The 23,408-nt window shown below is 38.3% G+C and overlaps 1 protein-coding gene across 1 annotated transcript; it reads right to left on the bottom strand.

Annotated features, from left to right (window-relative positions):
* Positions 1 to 68: 68 nt before the first annotated feature.
* Positions 69 to 22,933, bottom strand: gtpbp4 (GTP binding protein 4). The gene is made up of 17 exons (XM_052016829.1): positions 22,810 to 22,933; positions 17,892 to 18,062; positions 15,698 to 15,801; positions 14,748 to 14,884; positions 13,742 to 13,842; positions 11,882 to 11,974; positions 11,140 to 11,331; positions 10,030 to 10,095; positions 9,680 to 9,769; positions 8,672 to 8,782; positions 8,001 to 8,075; positions 7,869 to 7,920; positions 6,966 to 7,066; positions 5,345 to 5,545; positions 4,465 to 4,530; positions 3,017 to 3,160; positions 69 to 1,849 (listed from the first exon to the last, which is right to left on the bottom strand). The coding sequence occupies exons 1-17, from the start codon at positions 22,855 to 22,857 to the stop codon at positions 1,697 to 1,699; spliced, it is 1,905 nt and encodes a 634-aa protein (XP_051872789.1). The 5' UTR covers positions 22,858 to 22,933; the 3' UTR covers positions 69 to 1,696.
* Between the last annotated feature and the right edge of the window lie 475 nt (positions 22,934 to 23,408).

The following is a 23,408-nucleotide window of genomic DNA, read 5'->3' as shown; positions in this document are numbered from 1 at the left end:
ATGGGGATAAGGCTGGAAATTGGGATTAGAATAGGTTTTTTTTCTGCTTCTTCTTCTTCCCCCATTCCCCATTTCTATTTCCCTTTCCTTGGAGCAGACTCGATGGGCCGAATGGCCTGCTTCTGCTTCCTTGTCTTGTGGTCTTGTGATCTGGACAACAGTCAGGCATGGGCTGATAAGTGGCAAACAACATCCTTACCACAGAAGTGATCATCTCCACAACAACCTTTCCCTCCGTGTCAGCAAAACAAAGGAGCTGGTCATTGACTTCAGGAAGCAGGGTGGAGTCAGTATCAATGGTGGCGAGGTGGAGATAGTTAAGTGCTTCAAGTTCCTGGGTGTAAATATCACCAACAATTTGTCCTAGTTCAGCTGGGAAAGCACACTAGGAAGGCTAAGGAAATTAAGCATGACCCCGATGACTTTCACCAAGTTTTACAGATGCACCATAGAAAGCATCCTATCCAGGTGCATCACAGCTTGGTATGGCAGCCACTCTGCCCAACAGCGTAGGAAATTGCAGAGAGTTATGAACGCAGCCCAGTCAATCTCCCCTCCATTGACTGTCTACACTTCCTGCTGCCTCAGGAGAACAGCTAACACAATCAAGGACTCCTCCCACCCTGGTCATTCTTTCTTCTCCCCTCTCCTGTCAGACAGAAGATACCAAAGATTGAGAGCACAAATGTGTGGCACGATCTGTCTGGATGGTAGGAAAAACAAAAGCTATCTTGGTACATCTGACAATAATAAACCAATCCAATCACCATCAACCCTTGATATTCAATGTCATTACCATCAACATTCTGGGAGATGAATCCTGACCAGAAACTCAATTGGACCAATCACACACAAAAAAAATCACAGCCATGACCGGGTGAGAGACTGGATATCCTGCAGCAAGGGACTCAATTCCTGACACCACAAGGCCTTTTCCAACATCTACAAGGCACGAATGTGATGAAATACTCTTCACCCAAAAGTACAGCTCCAACAATTCTCAAGAAGTTCAACACCATCCAGAACAAAGCAGCCAGTACCCATATCTGCAACTCCAAAGCAGGGAAAAACAAGATCCTCCAAAATAATCAGAACAACAAAAACTGTACTGAAGTTAATACAAAAGGTACCTTGTAAATATATTGTAATCCAATGGATGGGCAAAATTATTTAATAGCTTTACTTCTGATCATTAAACTAACCCACTTTGAATAGCAGGTCCATTCATTCAACACAAGACATTTTGTTAAGTTCATAAATGCAAGAATTTATAGTCATGTTTACAATGTACATTAAGAAAAAATTATAGGCAGGAAATCAAAATCCCATTAAAAGTGATCACTTGATTCTACTTGGCATACTTCAGAGTAGAGTTCTGCCAGTTCTTCCCAAGTTATACTTTTAGTTTCAAAACAGACATTTGCTGTCCTAATCTTTATTTCTTTTACATACTTTATATTTTTCTAAGAAATATTACATATAATGCACATCATCTAATAAAAAGTCTTCAGAATTTAACACTCAAATTCTTTTTATATATGAATCATTAAAGGCACAATTATGTTCTGATGAGCAATCGTGACTGAAAGACTCTAAATGATGTAACATTCCACCATTTTATCACAGGTTATTTGAGAAGCTTCCGATGCATTACGACCAAACATGAAAGTCCTATAATTTGATGCACAATGTTAATTTATCTATGGTCTGTTTTGCCCATTTTCCGCTTGCCAATGAAAAGATGCTTGGGTTTAAGATCAAATACATGTCGGTCGGCCTCTCCTTTCTTGCCCATGCGATTCATACCCTGCTGAGAGTTCTTCATCATCTTCCTCACCTTATTCAGCATCTACGTAAGCAATAAAGATATTCAAAGTCAAAAAGGGGAGAAAACGAGTGGGATAAACAACATTGTCAAAGGCATAACCTATGAGGAAAGATTTTTAAAACATGGAGCAGGGTGGGTTTTAATCCCTAAAGCATTTTATGTTTAAAATGATCAAATTTTCAATTCACTGTGTTCCTCTGAAAAACAGTGATTTTGAACTTTCAGCAGATGCAAGTATTTGGATTTGAGGAAAGAGCAAAATTTCATGTGCAGGGTGGGTTTAAAACCAAATAACTAACTTCTCAATGCACTGCTGAAAGGGAGGGAAATACAGCTCCAGCTGGACAGGATTCAGTGGTGCAGTGGCAGGGGTCAGGTTACCAAAGTGACACCCAGATTGACAATCCAAAGATTGAGTGCAAATATCACCATGGCAGCTGTGGAATTACAATCACTCAACTGGAATTTAAAAAAAACAAGGATCAGAGTCTCAAAATATGGGGTATTTAGCACTGAAGTGAGGAGACATTTCAGCACAAAAGGAGGTGAACTTTTGGAATTCTATTCACTGCAGGCTTAGTTATCGATTGTATTAAAGATTGAAATTGATAAATTGCTGGATATTAGACGAAGCAATGGATACAGAAATAGGGCAGGAATATGGTGCTGGAAATAATCTGCCATGAAGTTGCCGCATGGTGGAGCAGGCTCAAGGGTTGAAGAGCCTATTCCTGCTTTTTTTATTTTCTTATGGGTGATTAAAGCCCACAAAACAGATGCTGAACTGAAGCAGAAGCACAACACACACAAAAATGTAGATGAGCTATCTCATTGACAACATCCTTTATCCTATCTCCTGAAACAAGGGTGGAGATTGTTTGAGCAATTATCGATAGTCCTAAGACGAAAGCAGCTGAGACTTCCTCAAAGGAAACAAGGCAAAATAATACCCAAATCTTCAGGAGGCAAGTCAATCATGCCAATCTGTGTTCAGGAATGCCAAAGGTACATGAATCTTGATTAGTCACCACAGTTCTCGAGCACATCCCCTGAAGGATCAGTTTTTCACATTTTCTCTTGCAGATCACTGGTGGCTAATTCAATGATGTGCTCACTTCTGCAGAACTGATACCAACCACTTTTGCTTCTCTACACTACAATCAGTTTGCGTATGAATTGGGAACTAACCTTTCCATCACGCACACCAGAAACATCACGGGGAGTACGAGAAGTGCTACGACTGCGCGCTTTAGACGTTGGTGGCTGAGATTCTTCACGCTTGCGCTTCCTGGTGACACTTCTAGACCGCCGAGCTTGCTGTGCGTAGTGTGTCTGAACAGTGTGCAAACAAAAATGAATTTTATCCATACTTCAGTAACTTTCAAACACTCAATATAAGAATGTCATAAAGGATTAACAACTAAATTTGTTACCTCCATTAAATATGCAAAATCCAATTTAAGAATATTCTAATTTTAAGCAACTTTCTGCAATGCACAAAAATATTAAATCCCAAAGAAAATTAATTACAAATTGGCATTACTTTTAAGGGATGGCATAGTTTGTGACCTTCAAGGCACTGAATTTCAAAACAGACTATACTTTGTTTCCTTTCAATACCTGCAGTATATTCACCACTAAACAGGAACAAAGGGAGGAATAATCTCAGGAGTTTCAACTAAGAGAAGCAATAGCTCCAGCTCTCAGCATAATTACTGGTCACATTAACTTTGCATTATCTAGTCTTCACTTGGGTGTCAAAATGGCTCTGTTACACTGATGTGTTGACACATAACGGAAGCCATCATATAAATAAACAAACCATATTACAACATTTTGTCAACTCAAAAGTCATATTGACTGATAGTAAATATAAATTGCTATATTATTCTCACATGTACAGAGGTACAGTGAAAAACTTTGTTCTGCATGTTGTCCATAGAGATCATTTCATCACATCGGTGCATTGAGGTAGTACAAGGTAAAACAATAACAGAATGCAGAATAAATACATGCCATATAATCTGGATAGAGTGGCTCCCCAGGTTACAATGATCCAATTTACCAAAATCTGACCGTATGCAAATTCTCCCATACACTTTTAAAGCACTTGTCAAGCTAGTAATAAGTAATGTTTCAAGGCTTAATACACTAATCACTGGATACAGTATATATTCAGTTAGTTTAATGATAGGTAGTGTTAGGGTGATTCAATGAAATGAAATTATGGCAAGTGTACATTGAGCAATATACACAAGTTACTATAGAAAATGGAGGCTTCAGACTTCTGGCGAAATTGGCTTATAGACAGTTCTCAGGATCGGAACCCTTGCCTAACGCAGGGACCACATGTACAGTTATTTCAAATGCAAATTTTAGGCAGGCGCCACAAGCTATTTGTTAGTCAAGAGGATACCTATTCTGCGAGATTTTCTAAAACAAGTACTTTGAGAATCAACAAAATTGTCTTTGTAATCAAATACCAAGGATCCTTCATTTTTTTTGTGATGCATCCCCAAAGGGCACTTTTATACAAATTTCACCAACAGGAGATACCAATATACAGCAGCTTTGACAACAGAACTAAAATTTTGTAAATACACAGTTTAAATAATATTCATTAAAATCAACTTTACCTCATCTTTGTTGGCCATATCCAAACCAAGGGATCCCATCTCCTTTTCCAAAGTTTTTCTTTCAATCTGTAAAATATTTATAAAGAAACAAACTCAAAATAACTAAAAATTTGATCAGGAAACTCCATTGTCGTATACATAAAGCTTCCATTGTTTAAAATGATCAAACTTAGTCCCTACCAAATCACAAGTGTTTCCCCGAAAAATATTGGCTTTGAACTTTCAGCAGATGAGAGTATTTGGATTTGAGGAAAGTGCAAAATTTCACGTACAGAGTGGGTCTAAAAGCAAGTAACTAACTTTCCAACGTACTGCTGAAAGGGAGGGAAATACAGCTCCAGAGAGGAGACAGGAAAAAATGTCATATTCTAATTTTTATAAAAACCCTAACATATAATTGAGGGGAAAAGACTCCACACCTGTAAAACCTTTCAGTGGTAAAAGATTTTGAGCAATAATTATGCTATTAAAAGCAAAATTCCTTCAGACACAAGTCATTCATAGAATAGAACTGATAAACAAGCACAGGGAATTCACACTACTGCAATTATTTTGCAGAGTTCAACCGAGGATTGCAACAGTACACAACATGGAGCATCAGGTATCTGTTGCCAATTCTGATTTTTACATTTAACTGTGCACGTTTAAAGTTGCTGCCGATTCACTTTGGAATCACACCAATTGTATCACTATTAGTAATAATGCAAGGGTAACAAACGGAATGAGAGTCCTACTAGTCCCGTAAGCTCAAATATTACTTCGAGGTAGGAAAAAGAAATTGACCACCAGCACCCTGACGTGCACAAGAACTTCTACACATGACCTACAGTAAGAAAATATTGTTTGAAGGAAAGTCATGTAAAGACATTTAAGTACTTGCCTTTTTAGCAGTTCTGGGCATTTTGGGACCTTTTTTGGTTTGTTTTTCTCTGGACATCAATATTCGCATCTTTTTCTTCTCTCGTATCTGAGCAGCCAACCGTCTAATGTCTCTCATTTCTTCATCCTCACTCTCAGAATCTGAATCGTATTCCCCTGCTAATTGTTTCAATTCTTCTTCTTTTTCCAGGTTTTCAAGTTTCTGAAAAGTTACAGTTACACTATTTTTGTTTTGAAAGAACTGGACCTCAAATCTGAACTAGTTGATAAATGACACACAGGTTAAAAATATACACTAAAACAAACTTTCAATGCTGAAGGTATTTCATTACAAATTGATAAACCTTTTTTTAAACCATCCTATTCCATACAAACATTTAGATTAAATCAACATTCACAAAGGTTGTTTAATTCAGCTAAATATAACAGAATCAATCTGCATCAATAAGGTGGAAAGAAGCATAATCCCAGTTTACAAGTAGTGAAGTGTTGACCAATACTCCAGAAGCAGCTACTGGACGAAAATTTCAGCAATTGGAAGAACCAAGGGATTGGACAAGTGGTAGGTATCGATTATTTATTCATTTGATTAGCCACAATTAAAGAGAAACTGTTTCCTTTGGTAGGTGGGCTAGTAATCCAAGGGCAAAGGTTTAAAATATTGACCAAAGAATCCAAGGGGATTCTCCCAAATGGCTTCCTCTGCCCTACAAAATTCTAACAATATTATCCATTTAGAATGAGGGGCCAGCATAGAACTAAAAGTCTGAAATGTATTCTTTATCCATGAAACCTTTACAATACTGAGAATTGTAAAGAAACTTATTTTTTCCCCCTAGTGTTTAACATTTCATTAAGAACTTTAATGACTGAGCATTGATAAGTACTTAAGAATTCTCTTTCCATCAAGGATCAAACCACTATTCCCTTTTATGACTGCACTGCTGGAGTAAATTAATACATTAAACGCTCAAGGAATTTTCAAAGATATTGATAAAACACACAGTGTAATTGTAATTAAGAACAGAATACCATCTCCATGTATTAAAATTCAGAGTAGGCCAGCCAAGTATTATCATTTTGTGATGGTATTTAGAGTTGAAAAGATCAATAAAATTTGAAGTTTAAAAAAAATCTTTTGAGGGACTAGAAGTCACTGGTAAGACCAGCATTTATTCTCCATCCTTAAATACGCAATTACATTGGTGGTTGACAATTACAAATCAGCCAGACCAGATAAGGATGAGGGACTTCCTTCCCTGAAGGACATTGGTAAACTAAATGCATTTTTCTTTTAGAAACACAGCAATCTAATAGTTTCATGATTATTATTCCTAATACTAGCTTTTCTATTGCAGATTTAGACAATTATTCGATCTTCAATGCTTTAACTTCCATGGTAGGAGTCAGGCAGGTCCCAAGATCAACAGCCCAAGCCTCTGCTTCATTAACTTAACCACAATGTCAACACACAAATATAATTTTGATAGTATGTCCAACAAGCTTCAATTTATAGCACAATAAAACTACAATGTTGACATTATCTTTGGAAATTTTAATTGACCTACAAAATAATCTTGACAAAATACCAAATTAAAATGAAAATGCAAAACTTAACTCACCTTCATAATTTCAGGGTCAATGTAATCAGCCACATTATGACCTTCCCATATTTCAGGTATCAGATCTTGTTTCTCACACTCATTCATCAAATCCCAGTATTCTAAATGAAAAAAAACAAGGTGTAAAGAAACTTTGGTACATCAGTGAAAATCTAGCTACTGCCAACGAAAAGACAAACTAAAGCTTAATTTCCAGTCATTTGGGTACTCGGTGTTTGACTGCAAAGTAAATTTTGCCATTGCTGCTGGAAACTTCTGGAAAGGACTCTGGCTCAAATTGGCTTCCCTTTGAAGTAACGAACCACAGTCAAAACTGTATGCCAGGTCTTCAAATATGCACTACGCTTACAAATTTTTTTCTATTCACACAAATGTTATGGAAGTGTCAAGCTTTCAAGTTTGTCAGTGAAAGGAGAAGCTCAAAATATCACAGAACAAGAGACAGCTTTAGCCATGATGCCAGTCTAATGGATAAAAACATTAACAATGGACACTCAATCATGTTTTGCCTGGCAATTCCACATGAAAGGAGCTCACTGCCAGTTCAGACCAAGGTCATGCACTTTGACTGAATTTTGTTATTATTATCTGGGCATTTTAGTGATCGTGTTCTACATATAAGATGCAAAAGCTGTCTTTATGCTATCCCTCCTCGATCCTCTATTACAAATTACCATAAAAATGTAGTTCTAAAATCACTGAATAATGATGTTCATATCTGCTTCTAATTTAAACTTTTGTCACTTGGTTTAGGTTACCTTGTAACAAAAACAATTTACATATTTTCATCAGAATAAAGTCTCTCAAATTTGAATAAAGTACACATAACTTTTTATAAAAATGTATGATTTTAGTCTGCTACAGATCATCAGAAAACAGTGATTATTCCAGAAAAGTACTTACTCTGGAGGTCCAGAACATAATCATCACCCATCTCCAACTCCAAGTCCCGTTCCTGTCAGAACAGAGTGTCTTACATGAAAATGTAGTTGCAGAAACTTGAATCAACTGTTTAAGACCTAAAATCATACCAACCGATTTGCGCTTTGGCACATCCACCTCCATTTTTCTGCGTGTGGTAGCTCCTTCAGGTATCCAGGGTGGTCTCTCCTGGAACAGTACAAGACAAAACCATCTTTAATACCAACTTAACACAAGATGTCAGAAGATACTAAATTTATGTAGTGCAAATTTTCAAAGTGGTGCTTTACATGAGATAGATAATCAACCCATTAATTTCAGGTAACACAATCATAAAATAATAACAAGACTAAATAGCTCCTGGTTCACCCACTCATCTGTAACAATTCAACCTGGGTAAAAATCTCAATTGGTCATATTATTGTAAAAGGTAGGCAAGAGACAAAATAGAACGCAAGAATAATTCCTACAATTTCATATACAGTGCTTTCTGCTGGAAAATCCCTACCTGACCTGCCTCATAATCTCCTTTAAACCTTTCCCCCTCACCTTAAACCTCTGCCCTCTAATATTTAACATTGTTAGAAATTAAACTAAAAACTTATCTATTATAAAAGTCAAATAATAGAGCATAATGACCTCAAACGCAAAGGGTGGTAGGAAGATGAAATTATCAACTGCAATCAAGTATATATATATTTTTACAGAAGTATTACAGAATTGTAACTCAACACGTAATTAACAAGTCTATATTATAGCAATGGCAGGGAAGTGTTTTAACTCACCTTATGATCCCTCTTTGTTGGGACAGCTAGATGGAGTCTGTTTAGTAAATCATTCACCTTTTTACCTTTCATCTTGGTATCAACACGATGAGCAAGCAGTCTGTCACAAGCCTGGCAAAGAATACGTAGACCAATTTTAATAAGGCATAAATATCTAACATAAATAATAATTTAAAAAATCATAAATACAAACATAGCAACATAAAATATTAATCCTGTGGACTAATTTAAATTAACCTAATCAAGGAGGGCAGCAGGGTGGTGCAGTGGTAGAGCTGCTGCCTCACAACTCCAGTGACCTGGGTTCAATCCTGACCTGTGTAAAGTTTGCCTGTTCTCCCTGTGACAACAGAGGTTCCACTTGTTCTCTGGTTTCCTCCCATTTGTGGGTTGGTAGATTGCAAATTGCCCCTAGGCTAGGTGAGTGGTAAAATCTGGAGGGAACTCATGGGAATGTGAGGGAGAATAAAATGGGATTATTGTAATTTAGTGCTGATGGTCAGTACAGACTCAGTAGGCCAAATAGCCTATTTCTGTGCTGTATGATGCTATAATTCTAAGTAGCTGTAGGCAGATTCCTCCATTTTCGAAAACAAAACATTTTGCTGCAGAACTTTTAAAACTTGCTGCCACCTTCATGCCCCTTTCAAGATTAACAATTGCGGGCTGGTTAACTTTAACCTTCTTCTAAAGGGCTTGGAGGGACTGAGCAATGGACAAAATATAAGACTACAATACAGGAAATAAAACTAATTACCCAAGTATTCAATTGCAATTTAATGGAAATATCCAAGTTCCTCTGAATATATTTTCATTATGACTTAAAGATTAGTTTTAAAATATAATGATGCAGAAAAGACTCAACTATAAACCATATCAAATGCAGAAAGAACTATTCACAGAGGCAAGAGGTTCTGCAGATGCTGGAATCTGGAGCAACACACAAAATGCTGGAGAAACTCAGCAGGTCAGGCAGCATCTGTGGAGGAAAATAAACAGTCTATTCACCTCAGTTTTAACTTTAATGATACCCTCCTCTGTCAAAGTACTCGTCTCTGTAACAGTGATTCCTTCTGCCATCAAATCTGCGAAGATTTTCTGTAAGGATAAAGTGTAATTGTGATTAAATTGTCACATAGTTCAAACTGAACAATGAAACAAAAATACCAAAGTGTTCTCAATTCTGTCTTCAAGAAATGGATGGTGTCAAGCAGCATTTCATTAAAAATAAAATTGAATACAAATATGGATGACAGTTTCATAAAATGATTTTTAAAATTCTTAAAATAGAGATCAGATAAGCCATCTGATGCGACGCTTGGCTTTAATGCTGAAATATGATACTCAAACCTACTTACCTTCTGTTCTTCAGAAAGTTCATCTATCCTCTTTATATCAGATTTGTTTGCAATAATAATCAAGGGCTGAAACAAAGAAAATCAATAAAATTAAGAACACCAATTTTTCTCAATTGCAAGATAGAACCATAGAACACTACAGCACAGAAAAAGGCCATTCAGCCCTTCTAGTCTGTGCCGAAACGTTATTTGGCTAGTCCCATTTACCTGCACCCAGTCCATAACCCTCCAGACCTCTCCCGTCCGTGTATCTATCCAATTTATTCTTAAAACTCGAGTGAGCCCGCATTTACTACATCAGATAGCAGCCCGTTCCATATTCCCACCACTCTTTGAGTGAAGAAGTTCCCCCTAATGTTCCCCCTAAACTTTTCCCCTTTCACCCTAAAGCCATGTCCTCTCGTACTTATCTCTCCTAATCTAGGTGGAAAGATCACAAGTAAGGTTTAAAAAGACCAACACAAATGAACAATTCAGCTTAACAAAGCCACCATTGTCTTCACTTTAAAAAGGAAAGGGTATGCAAACTTGTGGAAAGCCATAAAGCAAAGAAACACCGTGTTCACTTTTCCACTTCCAGCATATGTGGTTTTTTTGCTCCAACTGGTTTATGTAATGCCTTTCATAACTTTGGTTCAATCCCCCAAAATGCTTTACAGCCTGCAAATTGCTTTTAAGTGTGGTCACTGTCATAAATCAGATATCCACCAGCTAATTTGCATTCACCAATAGCCTCACCAAACAACATTGAAATAAAACACCGGGTAATCTGTTTTAGTGATGCTGGTTACAAGATAAATATTTGTTAGAATTTGGGATAAATCCTTTCTTTCTTGCATGCTGTTGGGATGCTTTTCATTCAAATTACCCAAGTTAGACTTTGTACATTTTCATCCTTTGTATACCATTTTAAAAACTGCATATACTTTTCCAAATTAAACCAATGGAATTAACCCAGATACAGATAAGGCATTCTCTAATTTCGGCAAAAGATGAAGTGTTTTATTCCCATCCAATTTTTAGTGAAATTACAGTGCGCACAGCCTTTGCATATGCCATCACAACTAAAATTTCCAACTAAATGTTACACATTCAAAATCAAAGCTTTACCTTATTGGCAAAGAGAGGTCTAATGTTTTTGAAGAGATCCAGTTGCTCTTCTACAGTGTGGCCACACTGCTCAGACACATCCATCACATACAGAACAGCAGCACGGAGATGAGCCAGTGCAGTGATTGCCTGCATCTCAATCGTATTCCGCTCCTCCAATGGATGATCCAAAATACCCGGAGTATCAACCACCTGAAGCAGAAGGATTATCACTCAGTACCAGCCTGATCTCTGATTATTTTATTTTTCATTTAAGAATAGAATGCAACATAAATCATCTCTGAAAACCTCCCACCACATTTACTGAATTAACTGCAAATTGTTGATTCTAATCCAGCTGGGGAAAAAAGTCTTTTCACCCAGTTCTATTAATGTGACATTACTTATTCAGAACTGTACCATATCAACCAAATCTAATACATTTGTCATTTGATCAAGGTGTCCCTCTAAGACCACATGAATTAACAGCAGCAAACAGCTACATTCCAAAGTCAATCAAAGAGCCAGCATTTCTCTACATACTGGCAGCCTTTGAAATTGCTGATAATTTCTTGGGTCAGAAAAGCAGTAGAATTCAACCATCATTCATAATACTTTGCAGTTCAAAGAACAAACTCAAAATATATTGATGTGTGGACTTTTATGGTAAATTTTGGAGGTACACTACGCGAGTCGATTCCATGCTGGACCAGGCCTATAATTTCTACCATAAAATTAACGAAACAAGTTTGTGAAAACGAACCTGCCAGCGCAAATACTTGTAATCCATGTGTCCCACAAACAATGACTTTGTGGTAAATGCATATGGTTGCACATCAACATCCGCTCGAGTAATCTGCAAGTAAACTTTAAACTAGTTAACTTGTATCTGCAACTTTTTAAAACATGAAACAGAAATTGGAATTTTTAAAAAATGCTAAGGATATATTTATTGCATGAAAATAAAACTTTGTTCAGCTTTAAAAAAATGTGTAGTTTACATTATGAATAATCTTACCCATTCTTATTACAGAATCTGCAAATCTGGCATTGTCTCGTGACTAGAATTATGGTCCAAACAATCCAGTATTTACTTAACGCAAAATAATCACAAACTAACAACATTTCTCAGACACAAAAAAAAACATAAGAAACATTTGCACTTTATGGCTTCCTTCATCAGAATCATGTGTGAAATATAGTTATTAGCTTAAAGCATTTTTCCCTTAAAACTTAACTTTTTAACCACATACCAATTAGCCCAAAACTCTTTCAGGAGTATAAAAAAAATATTAAAAATATCACGATGTGATTTTAAAAAGTTCTGATTTCCTGGAAAGCAGACTGTCCTATGAAAGCTGTTCAATATCAAATTCCTGAAAGTCACGAGGCTAAATGCTCATGATCAGAATTCTGCTTTCCCTAACATCACAAGACATAAAAAAGGTGTAACAAACTTCAAAAAGACATTACTAGAATGCCATTGATCAGAAATGATGCATGAACATTAAAGCAGCCTTGAATTTATGACTATGTTGAAGTGGCTCAAATGAGATAAATGTTGGCATTGTATATCCTTGCTATCTTTTGTACACATAAATGAAAGTTACATGGATATTTTGCCATTAACGTTTACCACTTTATTTATGCTTGGACACATTAGACTTTTAAGAATTTGCCCAAACTAGAATTTTGAAACTGTGAGGCATATGTTGTTAAAAAACATTTACAAAACACCTTTTAAATAACAATGACTTAAGGTGCAGTGAGTTTAAAAATGACTGACTAAAGGTAAAAAAAAAATTTAAAAAGTTAAGTTAAAAACAGGGTTACCAGTTGAAAAGAACCATTGTTCCCCAAACAGCAAAACAGATGAAATTACTGTGTTTTTCCAGTGAGTATTTATGGGAAATATCAAGGAGAACTCTGTTCTTCCTCACAGGATGTTTTACAAACTCCAGAAGAGGCAAAGAGGTTCAATGTCCCATCTATAAAAATAGCAGGTATATACTGCAATATTCCCTCAACTCCACAATGAAGCAATACTGCAAATTAATGTGCTCACTTAAAATTGGAACTTGTACATGCTACTTTCTAACTTGTGGGAAATGCTGTAACTGAACCAAACTAACATTGTTTTTATTTTTGAAAAGTGATCGATCAAGAGTAGAAAAGGATATATGTTGGGATACAGTACTAGAGAAAAATACAGAGGGAGAGCAGCATGTGGCCAATAGGAGTGAAAAACAAGTAGTTGACATTCCTATCCAATGATACCTAACATTAAATTAAATCTGCTTGGGCTACAAATGTCTGCGTGTAACCCAATAGCATTTCTTTACCGCTACCAGCTTTGGATAAGACTGGGTGCCAAACTTAGTTGGACAGTGTTATCTTAGGAATAATTTAGTTACTGCATTGAACAATGGGCAAATTAATCATCAACAAACTTAAACAGCTTTTCAAATACTACTACTGCAAGGCATTCATCAAATCAGTAACTTAGATGTTGTACATTCTAAACATTTTTGCAAATTATGTAAATGTACTTTTCTTTTAAAATCAAACTGTTTTAACAGATGATGAATGATCCACTAAGATTTTTTTTTTGAAAAGCACACACCTTGTTGATAAAGCTGGATTTTCCAACATTAGGGTACCCACAGAGCAACAGAGTCCTCGTGTTGGGATCAATAGATGGCAGACGAGAAAGATGCTGTCGCACTGAAAGAAATATTAATGCACTTAACAGAAACTAAGATACTGGACATTCTATTCACTAAAATATACAAAACTGTTTGAAACAAAAGGGCTCAAACTAATCCCGTCTTATAAATCGTGTGTGTCTGGGTAAGAAGCAATTACTTTTAAACAAATGAAATTCTATTGAAAGATGTAGGTAAATCCATTGACATGAATCTTCAAAAGGTGGCCAGGAATAGAACCATCACAACAAGATAATTTCACCTACAGGTCTGATGGCTGTAGAATTTATTCATTTGCATAATTTTAAGAAGTACTGTCACACTATTATTACTATTACTTGAGCAAGTAAATGAAATACGAGTTAATCTTTGTGAACATTGTAACATCAATGCATTTCATATACGAATTTACTTTTGATAATATGATGACTTATCATTTAGGCTTGAGCAGTTTACAATAATTATTTTGCAATAGTAACATTTTATGAATTGCAATACTATAAAGAATTACAGTGTGGTTAAGAGAAAAGCAACTCTTCTTCAACCACTGCTAATAGGATACTTGAACAGGCCTCAACAGACAAACAGGATAAAAAAAAATTTGCATCTCATCCAATGGAGCTCATCTTGGATGACAAAATTATCTGTACTGAACACCATGATCAGGAGACTTAAAAGGGAAACCGACGGGTTAATATATTGAAATTCCCTGCTAGTTGGGAGTCCAGAACTAATGTACATATTAACACCTGGGACAAAGTGATGGCAAGGAAATTTGGCCCAAGGAACCAATAAATTCAGCTTAAATTTATTCCCTAAATGTTGAAGTAAGGATGCTACAACGCTTAATATCATCCCAAAAATCTACCAGTAAAATGATCCCAAGCCATAATAAAAACAAGTACAAGAAAATCTGGCACTTACCCTGCTCTAAATATTCCAAACTTTGCTTCTGCCTTTTGAGGATAGTGCACATGCGCCCCAGCGCCGCACGCTTCAGCTGTTTACAACGGTACAGTGAATCGCCATATTTCATCAAACGTACATAGTCCTTAGCAACACTAATTGAAAATCAGGTTTTTCGTTAAGACTCAGTTAAACATTTATATAATATAATCAAAAACTAGTAAGCAGATAAGCTATAGACCATGTGCAGCAGATGGGATTAATTTGGATTGGCATCACGGTCGGCACAGACATTATGGATCAAAGGCTCTAAGACTTCAATGTACTTTGTCAATTATGTTTGCTGCAACATCCCATTTACTTACTTATTATATACATGTCTTCCACTGACCGTAAAGTAGCCCACCTTTTTCCAACCTCAAAACTTTGCCATCAATCTTCTTTCCTCTTGGCTCCCACATATTACTTATAAGGTATTCTTAGAAAACCAACCAGGTTTTCATTGGCATACTTGAAAGACTCATTATCTCATGACACTAAAGATAAAAGTGGCATCACCACTTTAAAGATGCAACCCAGTTAACTCCTGATGAGTTATTAGATAAAATATTACATTACATAAATCAATGGAAGAATTAATTTTAAAATGTTTGATCTTATCTTGTCACTTTGGTCTTTTTAAAAAACAAATCAATTATATACTTTGCCACAACCATCAGACCATATGGAAATTGACAGAACAACAATTTAATTGCTTGAATGGGCAAGGCAAAAAATATTTTTTTGTAAATATAAGAATGCAAATTCACTTGAATTAAGAAATGAATCTTTCAAGCTGAAATTGCAGTATAGCACTGTCCTACTGCTTATAGTAGTCCAAATCCTTTGGTTTTCAGAACAAAACAATTATCTTGTGTATGAAGTCTAAAATCATTACAATAGTTCTTGTATGAAACAATAGATCTTACTTGTCAATAAGGTTCTTTGCGATGTTAATCTGTCCTAATGCCAATTTGTAGTGATCTTTGTCATACAGCACATTCATCAAGTCAGCATAGAAAGGGTGTACATCCTATAGAGAAAGAAGTTTTACAATTCCTGACACGAGTTCTTTGAAACAGCTGCTATAAGTGATCTACAGATTTAAATTTGTTATACAAGTTATTTGATTGAAATTCCAGAAATTTCAAGCTATTGCTCACATTATTTAATGATGAATTCTTAACGTTGAAAATGGAATTCTTGAATTTTATAATCCACACTAACACAAGCATATCGTGGGATTACTGTAGATGCATTAAAAGAAACAATTACTATCAAAAGATACTTCTGCCAGATGTTCCATTTCATTGACATTACACAAAGTAACCTCTGATTGATTTTAGGATTAAAAAGCTTTAACAGCAATGATTGTAAATGCACGTTTTTAATAAGAGAACCCATACCCAAAATGTACATTGACAATCGACCCCTGAATAATACAAGTAACACACTCCTGAAATAAAAACTAAGTTGAAACCATGCAACTCAAGCATCAAGTCTAGTGAAAAGGGGGTTGGGTGGGTGGTTGGGGGGGCGGGGTGGGTATGTGTGAAAGGACCTACGACCAAGATTTGATAACCTTTTTTTGTAATAAAAGGATACTTAAAAACAGAGTAATGGAATTTGTAGTCTTATTAAAACCTTTACACTGCTACCCCACAGAGCACTGATTATAGTGCTCCTGCTCCTCCAGTCACAGGTATGTAACCCAGCCATACATTTTAATAACCACTCAGGTTGCATATGGCAGTAGTGGGAACATGACTTGAATCTCTGTTGTCCCAATGCCTGTTGGTAATCTGACACGAATCCCTGCCTTCCCCACGGCAAGGAAACAGTGCACATCTTTGCTTTCTATAGGCACACCCATAATGAATCATCAAAACCCATTGTAGAACTTGTTACCACAGAGAAATCTCCAGACTGGAGAAGAGCTGTGCAGCCAAAGAGGGGGAGATAGTTGTTTCCACCACATCCAAGAGAAGGTGATAGTGAGACCATAGGATCCATGTGGTACGTCAACACATACCCAGCAATCACCTGCTCAGGGTGCAGTCACAAGCTCATCAGCATTGAGCAGCCACACCACTTGCTCTGGCCCATCCAATACCAACCCTCATTGGCAACAAACTGTGGGATGATTCATTGTCGTGGAACTGCCAGTGGAGAGCAGGAACCTGTACCAGGTTCACAACAGCGGAGAGGTACTGGTAAACAACACAAAAGCGAAGCAGGGTACTGCACAAGTTGAAACGTTGGTCATATTGATTAAAGTTTATATACATGAATCAGTGTCACTCAAAACCATGTAACTGGGGCTCCAATTGTACCATGTTCACACAGACTGCATATTAACATTACACTTGAAACACAAATGGGGTCATTTCATCTAATTTTGGTACAAATCCTTAAGTTTGGCCATGCATGTGGTCTAGAATACAGGAGCTCAGTGTAACATTACAAATTTATGAGCAGTGATAGTTATCAGAAGTATATAAAGATATTGGAAAGGGTCCAGAAAAAAATTATGTGAATGGCTCCCAGAATGAGGGAGCACATTTACAAGGGTTTGGAATAGCCCTGCTGCCTAACTGCTCCAGTGATCTGTGTGAAATCTGCTTGTTCTGTGATATAGCACAGAAGAAGCCATTGGGTACATCAAGCCCTCTCTCAAAGAGCCGTCCATTAGTTCCCCACAGCTCTACAAATATTTCCTCTTCAAGCAATTAACCAACTCCCTTGCAAAAGGGATTGTACAGTTTAGATGCCTGCAACTGATCAAAAATTCCTTAAATGAGTCAAAGGAGCAAATAATCCTATTACTGGAATATTGGAATTATCCTGTGCTGCTTTTCTTGACTTGCAGAAATTAAAAACCAAGTTTTAGGCACCCTGTATTCACCCTCCCAACTTTTTGGATGGAAAAATTCATTTTTAAACTTAATGACATCCAGAAAAAAAATCATTAATTAAATTGGACATTATTACATAAATGTGTACTTAATAAGTATTTTAAAAAGATACTTACAATTTATTTGCTATTAATCTAAACTTGTTTATACTTGCAGAAAAAAAACATTCAACACAAATGTGCCAAATTCACAACAATGAGTGACTTACATCAAGTTTTGGAAAATCAGTTAGAATTTGAGAAAGACGGTCGTGATAGTTTTGTTGCGTAAACTTGATCTTTCGCATGTAAAAGTGACGAATTCTGTTAATTTGATAATGTTTGTGAATCACAGTTGGCGTCTTCCGTTGGGTTTTTGACAATGTCAGGTCAATGAAGTCCTAATGCAAAGAGAGAAAAAAAAGTTGGACCACCAGCAGCAATTCCAATTGAAACTACATTCTATATGTTTGCAAGCTATAAATCTGTTATTTGTAATAACACAGAGGTTCCTTTGAAAGATTACAGCAATTTTAAATTTTCACCATGTTGCACTTGAATATCACATTAACTGCATTATCAGATTTTTACAATACATTTATTTGACTTTTGAACTGTATCCATTACAGAGGAATGCTATACTATCATATCTTCTATATAGTCATTTAAAATGCATGTTGCCTGCAGCCTCTCATGTACTATATGTTATGTATTCAAGCGCCTTTCCTATGGCATGTCATCTGCTTCAAATCAGAGTCAAAGAAAATTTACGACACATGAATCTTCCACTTGGCCCATCGAGTTCATGCCAATCGAGAAAGCCGCACAGCTGAATTAGATTTTCGGGTGCCTAGTTCAAGCATATATCCACATACGCCTAAGTGTGATGAGGATTTCTGTCTCTACCTCACTTTCTGGCAATGAGTTCCAGAGCTCTATTGCTTCTTCTGGGCGAAACAAAATGTAGTTGCTTCCCACCTGCAAAATCCTCCTATGAAGTACTTCAAATATATGCACCCTGTTTTTTGAATGCTCTGCTAAGGGAAACAGGTCCTTTCTGTTTACTCCATCTATGCCCCTCATATTTTTATACCTCTTAATTTAAAAAGACACCAACTCATCCAATCTTTCCTCGGAGGTACAATTTTCTAGCTCTGGTAGCATCCTCGTGTTTCTGGAGGTTATTATTGTTTCACCATCCCAAAGTGGCAGAATCTTGATGTGCAAGTCCGAAGGTCCCTAATTGTGGCAACAAGGTAGGCAAGATGGTGAAGGCAGCATTTTGGAAGCTGGCATTCAATAGTTGGGGCAGAGAATAAATGAGTGTGGAGGTCACTGTAGAACTTTATAAAACTTTGGTTAGGCCACAGCTGGAGTATTGTCTGTAGTTCTGGTCTCCAATTAAAATTTTCAAAATTAAGAAGTATAAAAATACACAAATTATGTGAAAGTGCTGGAGACTTGAAGATTTACCAGGATGTTGCCTTGAATGGTTTGTTTCAATTTTGAAGAATGATTAAATAGGCTGGGTTTGTTTCCCTTGGAGCAGAGGAAGCCAAGGGGGGACCTGATAGAGGTATACAGAAGTACAAGGGGCAAAGGTAGGATGGATGAGAAACCTTTCCCCGTGGCACAATGTCCAAGTTCAGAGGGCAGAGGTACAAGGTGAGGAGTAAAAACGTTAGAGGGGATCTGAGGGGGAAAAGAAAATCACCCAGAAGTGGTTGCAATCTGAAGTGAAGTGTTTAGAAGATCGAGGAGGCCTGTACTCTCAACATTTAATCAGTATCCAAGTGAACACTAAGGCAGAGAAGCAATGAACCAAATGCTGGTAAATGGGATTAATATAGATGGGTTCTTGATGGTTGGCATGGATATGGTGAACCAAAGGGCTTGTTTCTGTGCTGTATTACACTATCACTTTCAGTGCATCAGAAATTAATGCCAAAGGAGAAGTTAGAAGGGTAAACGATCAAGAGAAGAGTTGAGAAAAGGAAGCAGAACTTAAGAAAATTGAAGTAATGTATTGAAATGAAACGGCCGAATCCGCTGGAAAATTGATGTGCCACCCCTGGACCACCCTCATGGTTTTCTGACACCTCGTGCTGCGAGAAGGCCTTTTTCACTCTCTCTCAAAATGTCTACAATCAGAAAGTGGAAATACATACAACTAAAAACTGCAGAAAAAGAAATTTAATACTCATTCAATTTATGTGAATTAACTGAAAGCATGATTACTAAACCTAACATAATATAAGCTTATCTTTTTAATGTAGTAATCTGAGTACATCAGATCGATAAGATTAGGAATTACACTTGGACTCAGTGACAATTGAGACACAGAGCAGGTCAGACACGCAGGCTACAGTGCACAGGTGAGCAACTCTAGAAGACACTGACCACACTGCAGCTTTCATGTTTCTTCACGGAACCAAATTGCCTGTGTAGGTAAAACAGACCTCCATACAGCCTTAGGGCTCAGCACACCATCTTCCCATCTATTCTCCACCAGCCTCCAATGTGTGGGACCAAGTCCTGTTTACCCACATCACCTGCTTCACATGATGCTATCACCAGATAGTTTCTCTTCCCCTTCCACCATTCTTAAATGAACATAACACCTTGGTTTATTCTTGTCTCCAACAACACCCACTCCCCCTCTCACAGCAGTTCTGTTTGAAGCTGCAGGAGATGCCACATCTTCCCTTTTACCATCTCTTCTCACTATCCAGGGACCTGAACACTTCTTCCAGGTAAAGCAGTAATTCACTTCTTCCAATTTAATATCCTGCATTTAGTGTTCAATTTATTTTCTTCAACATCAGAAATAAAACACAGGTTGGTGGGTGACTGGTTTGCAGAGCACCCCACTTAGCCTGTGTGTGACCCTGAAGTTCCATTTGCCTGTCATTTCAATTCTCCATCTCACTCCAACATCTCTGCCTTAAACCTTTTACACTGTTCCAACTAGGCCCAACTCAAGCTCAAAGAAAAGCAAATCAGCTTCTGACTAGGCAAATTATAATTCTGGACTCAAAATTTAATTCAACAATTTCAGAAATCCAGCTGTTTTCATTTGTATTAAAAATGACTAGTTCAGTATTCACACCCTATTGCTTTGGAATTACTTCTCTAATATTTCATCATTTACTCAATAAGACACTTTTAAAAGTCAATTCTTTAACCAAGCTTTTGATCCCCAAGCTCATCACATTTGCTTTGCTAAAACTGCATAGCATCCTAGATCAGTTTAGTCCATCGAAAGTACTACGTGAACACAACTTTCTGGCAATAACTTCAAATTCGGATAATTGACGTAAACTTAACAAGTCAACTTTTTGTCACACACCAATCCTGATGTTCAATTTGCCACAGAGTAGCCATGATTAAAATAATTTTAGAAGCCATAAGCTTGGTCAAATTAAAATCAAATATGCATCAAATATCCTACCACAAAAAGAAAAATTTATAGTTCTTCTGAATTAACAGTATTGAATTGAGAATGGACTGCACAACCAACTCTGGCCTAGAAGTGCAAAACAAAATTACTAGGCTTACCCATAGCCCTCTATTTTACTCCATGTACCTATCCAAAAGTCTCCTAAATGATTATCTTAAAAGTAATTTCTAAGGTCGGGACATGTTCGGCACAGCTTTGTGGGCCAAAGGGCCTAAATTGTGCTGTGGGTTTTCTATGTTTCTATGACACTCTTGATACAAATCACTGATAAGTCCAAACACAACATTTTTTTCCAACAAGCCTGTCCTATGAAGATAAAAGACACTGGATCTGTTTCAAAACACTGGATGTTTCCCTCCCTACAGATGCTGACTGATCCGATTACTTCCAGCCTTATTTTTATTTCAGATTACTGCATCTACAATAAAATATTTTCTTTTGTATAATGAAGCTAAATGATGGAACAAAATTATAATTGCTGCCTGGATATTTCACATTGCTAAATAACTAACATTCATCTACTATAATAAAAAATCCCAGAACAGTTTAGAGAAAATCCAGACTCAGCAAACTTCAGATTATTGTGGCAGCAGAGACCTTTAAACACGAGGGTGTCATGTGACAGTGCAGTTGCCGTTTCTTAAACTGGTTGTGGGAGCCTCAGATCCAATCAAAGTACAAACTGATGGCAAATGATTAACATAAAACGTCCAATATTGGCAGACGAAGGAGCCAGTGAAATGAAGTTACTCTAAGCATTATAAATGCCCACTGCAATTGATGACAGGATACTATGAAGAGTTGCAATAGTTTTCTAAAATCCCAAAGTGAACGGGGCCTTTGCAGCACATGGGATCCAAAAGCCCACCTGAACCACAGATCAGTTCACCATCCCCGACATGGCATATGGAAAGAATGTGATCACCTTCCCCAAATCTTCACCTCCACCAACTGCCTCCCAAGTGCCCACCACTCCCTCTGACTCCCGCCCAAGTGCCCACACCCCACTGACCACATTCGTGTGCCAACCTCACACTGACTGCTACCATCTCACCAGTACACCCCCGTACCACCTTCCCTCCCTCCATCAGCCCCCCCAATCCCTCTACCACCTACATCCCCCCGACCATCTACCACCCCTGTCCCCCACCACCCCCTGTAGCCCCATCCCTCTACCACCCGTCCCCCCAACAGCCCCTTCCCCCAACATCCCTCCGACACCCCCGTCTCCCCCACACCCCAGTCCCCCCGACACCCCCGTCTCCCCACCGCCCCAGTCCCCCCCCCGTCCCTCCGACACCCCCGGCTCCCCCACACCCCCGCCTCCCCAACACCCCAGTCCCCCCGTCCCCCCGACACCCCCGGCTCCCCCACACCCCAGTTCCCCCCCTCCCTCCAACACCCCAGTCCCCCCCACGTCCCTCCGACACCCCCGCCTCCCCCACACCCCAGTTCCCTCCCCCGTCCCTCCGACACCCCCGCCTCCCCAACACCCCGGTCCATCTAACCCCCCCCCCCCCAAACCCCGGCTCCTCCACTCCCCCGTCCCTCCCGAGCACCGCACTGAGGAAGACACACGTGTCCGGCGCCTCGCAGCCCAGGCCCGGTGCCCTCCGGGCCAGCGAGCAGCCGGTCTCCGTGCTCCCCCTGCGCCCAGCCCGCTCCCTCCTGCCGGCCGCGACCCACACCTTGGCGCTCGGCACCACCGTGATCTTCTTGAAGTTGTACAGCGCCATCGCCGCTCCACGAGTGCCGGCCCCGCCGGGACGGCCAACGAGCTCTGCCGGCAAGATCGGCCACGTGCCTTCCGCAGCTCCTCCTCCGCTCAGGAAAACCAGCGCCTCCGTCCTCCAGCGACCAGCACATGGGAAGTGCAGTCTGTGAGCTTCGCAGCGAGAAAATGAAATACAAAGTCAATCTGGGGATTGACCAGAAAATGGGGTGGATTCAAGAAATCCATCCTTGACTGATGGAATGAAACGAATGCAGAAGGTGCTGAAAGATCATTAACCTGAAATATATTCTCTGTTTTTCTCTCTCCGCAGATGCTCCCCAAATTATTGAGTATTTCCAGCATTTATTTTCTTTTAAATCTAAAGTCTTCTTGAGCTGATGTCAAAATGCTTCTTAGTAGCAATCCCGTGAAGTAGAATATAGAACAGTACACCACAGGAGCAGGCCCTTCAGCCCGCAATGTTGCGCCAAACTAATTAAATGAGGAACTAAACTAATCCCTTCTGCCTACAATCTCCATATCCCTACATTCTCTGCGCATTCAAATACTCAT

Source organism: Pristis pectinata, chromosome 5 (assembly GCF_009764475.1).
Source record: "Pristis pectinata isolate sPriPec2 chromosome 5, sPriPec2.1.pri, whole genome shotgun sequence".
NCBI classification, from domain to species: domain Eukaryota; kingdom Metazoa; phylum Chordata; class Chondrichthyes; order Rhinopristiformes; family Pristidae; genus Pristis; species Pristis pectinata.
This window is presented reverse-complemented; position numbering and strand designations above follow the sequence as displayed.

Bases quoted from the DNA above. Each gene is read 5' to 3' on its own strand.
- gtpbp4 (XM_052016829.1), bottom strand. From the start codon at position 22,857: ATGGCGCTGTACAACTTCAAGAAGATCACGGTGGTGCCGAGCGCCAAG. The intron at 18,063-22,809 runs GTGTGGGTCGCG...TCTTTGCATTAG, and splicing joins CGGTGGTGCCGAGCGCCAAG to GACTTCATTGACCTGACATT. The intron at 15,802-17,891 runs GTAAGTCACTCA...CTTTCTCTATAG, and splicing joins CTGATTTTCCAAAACTTGAT to GATGTACACCCTTTCTATGC.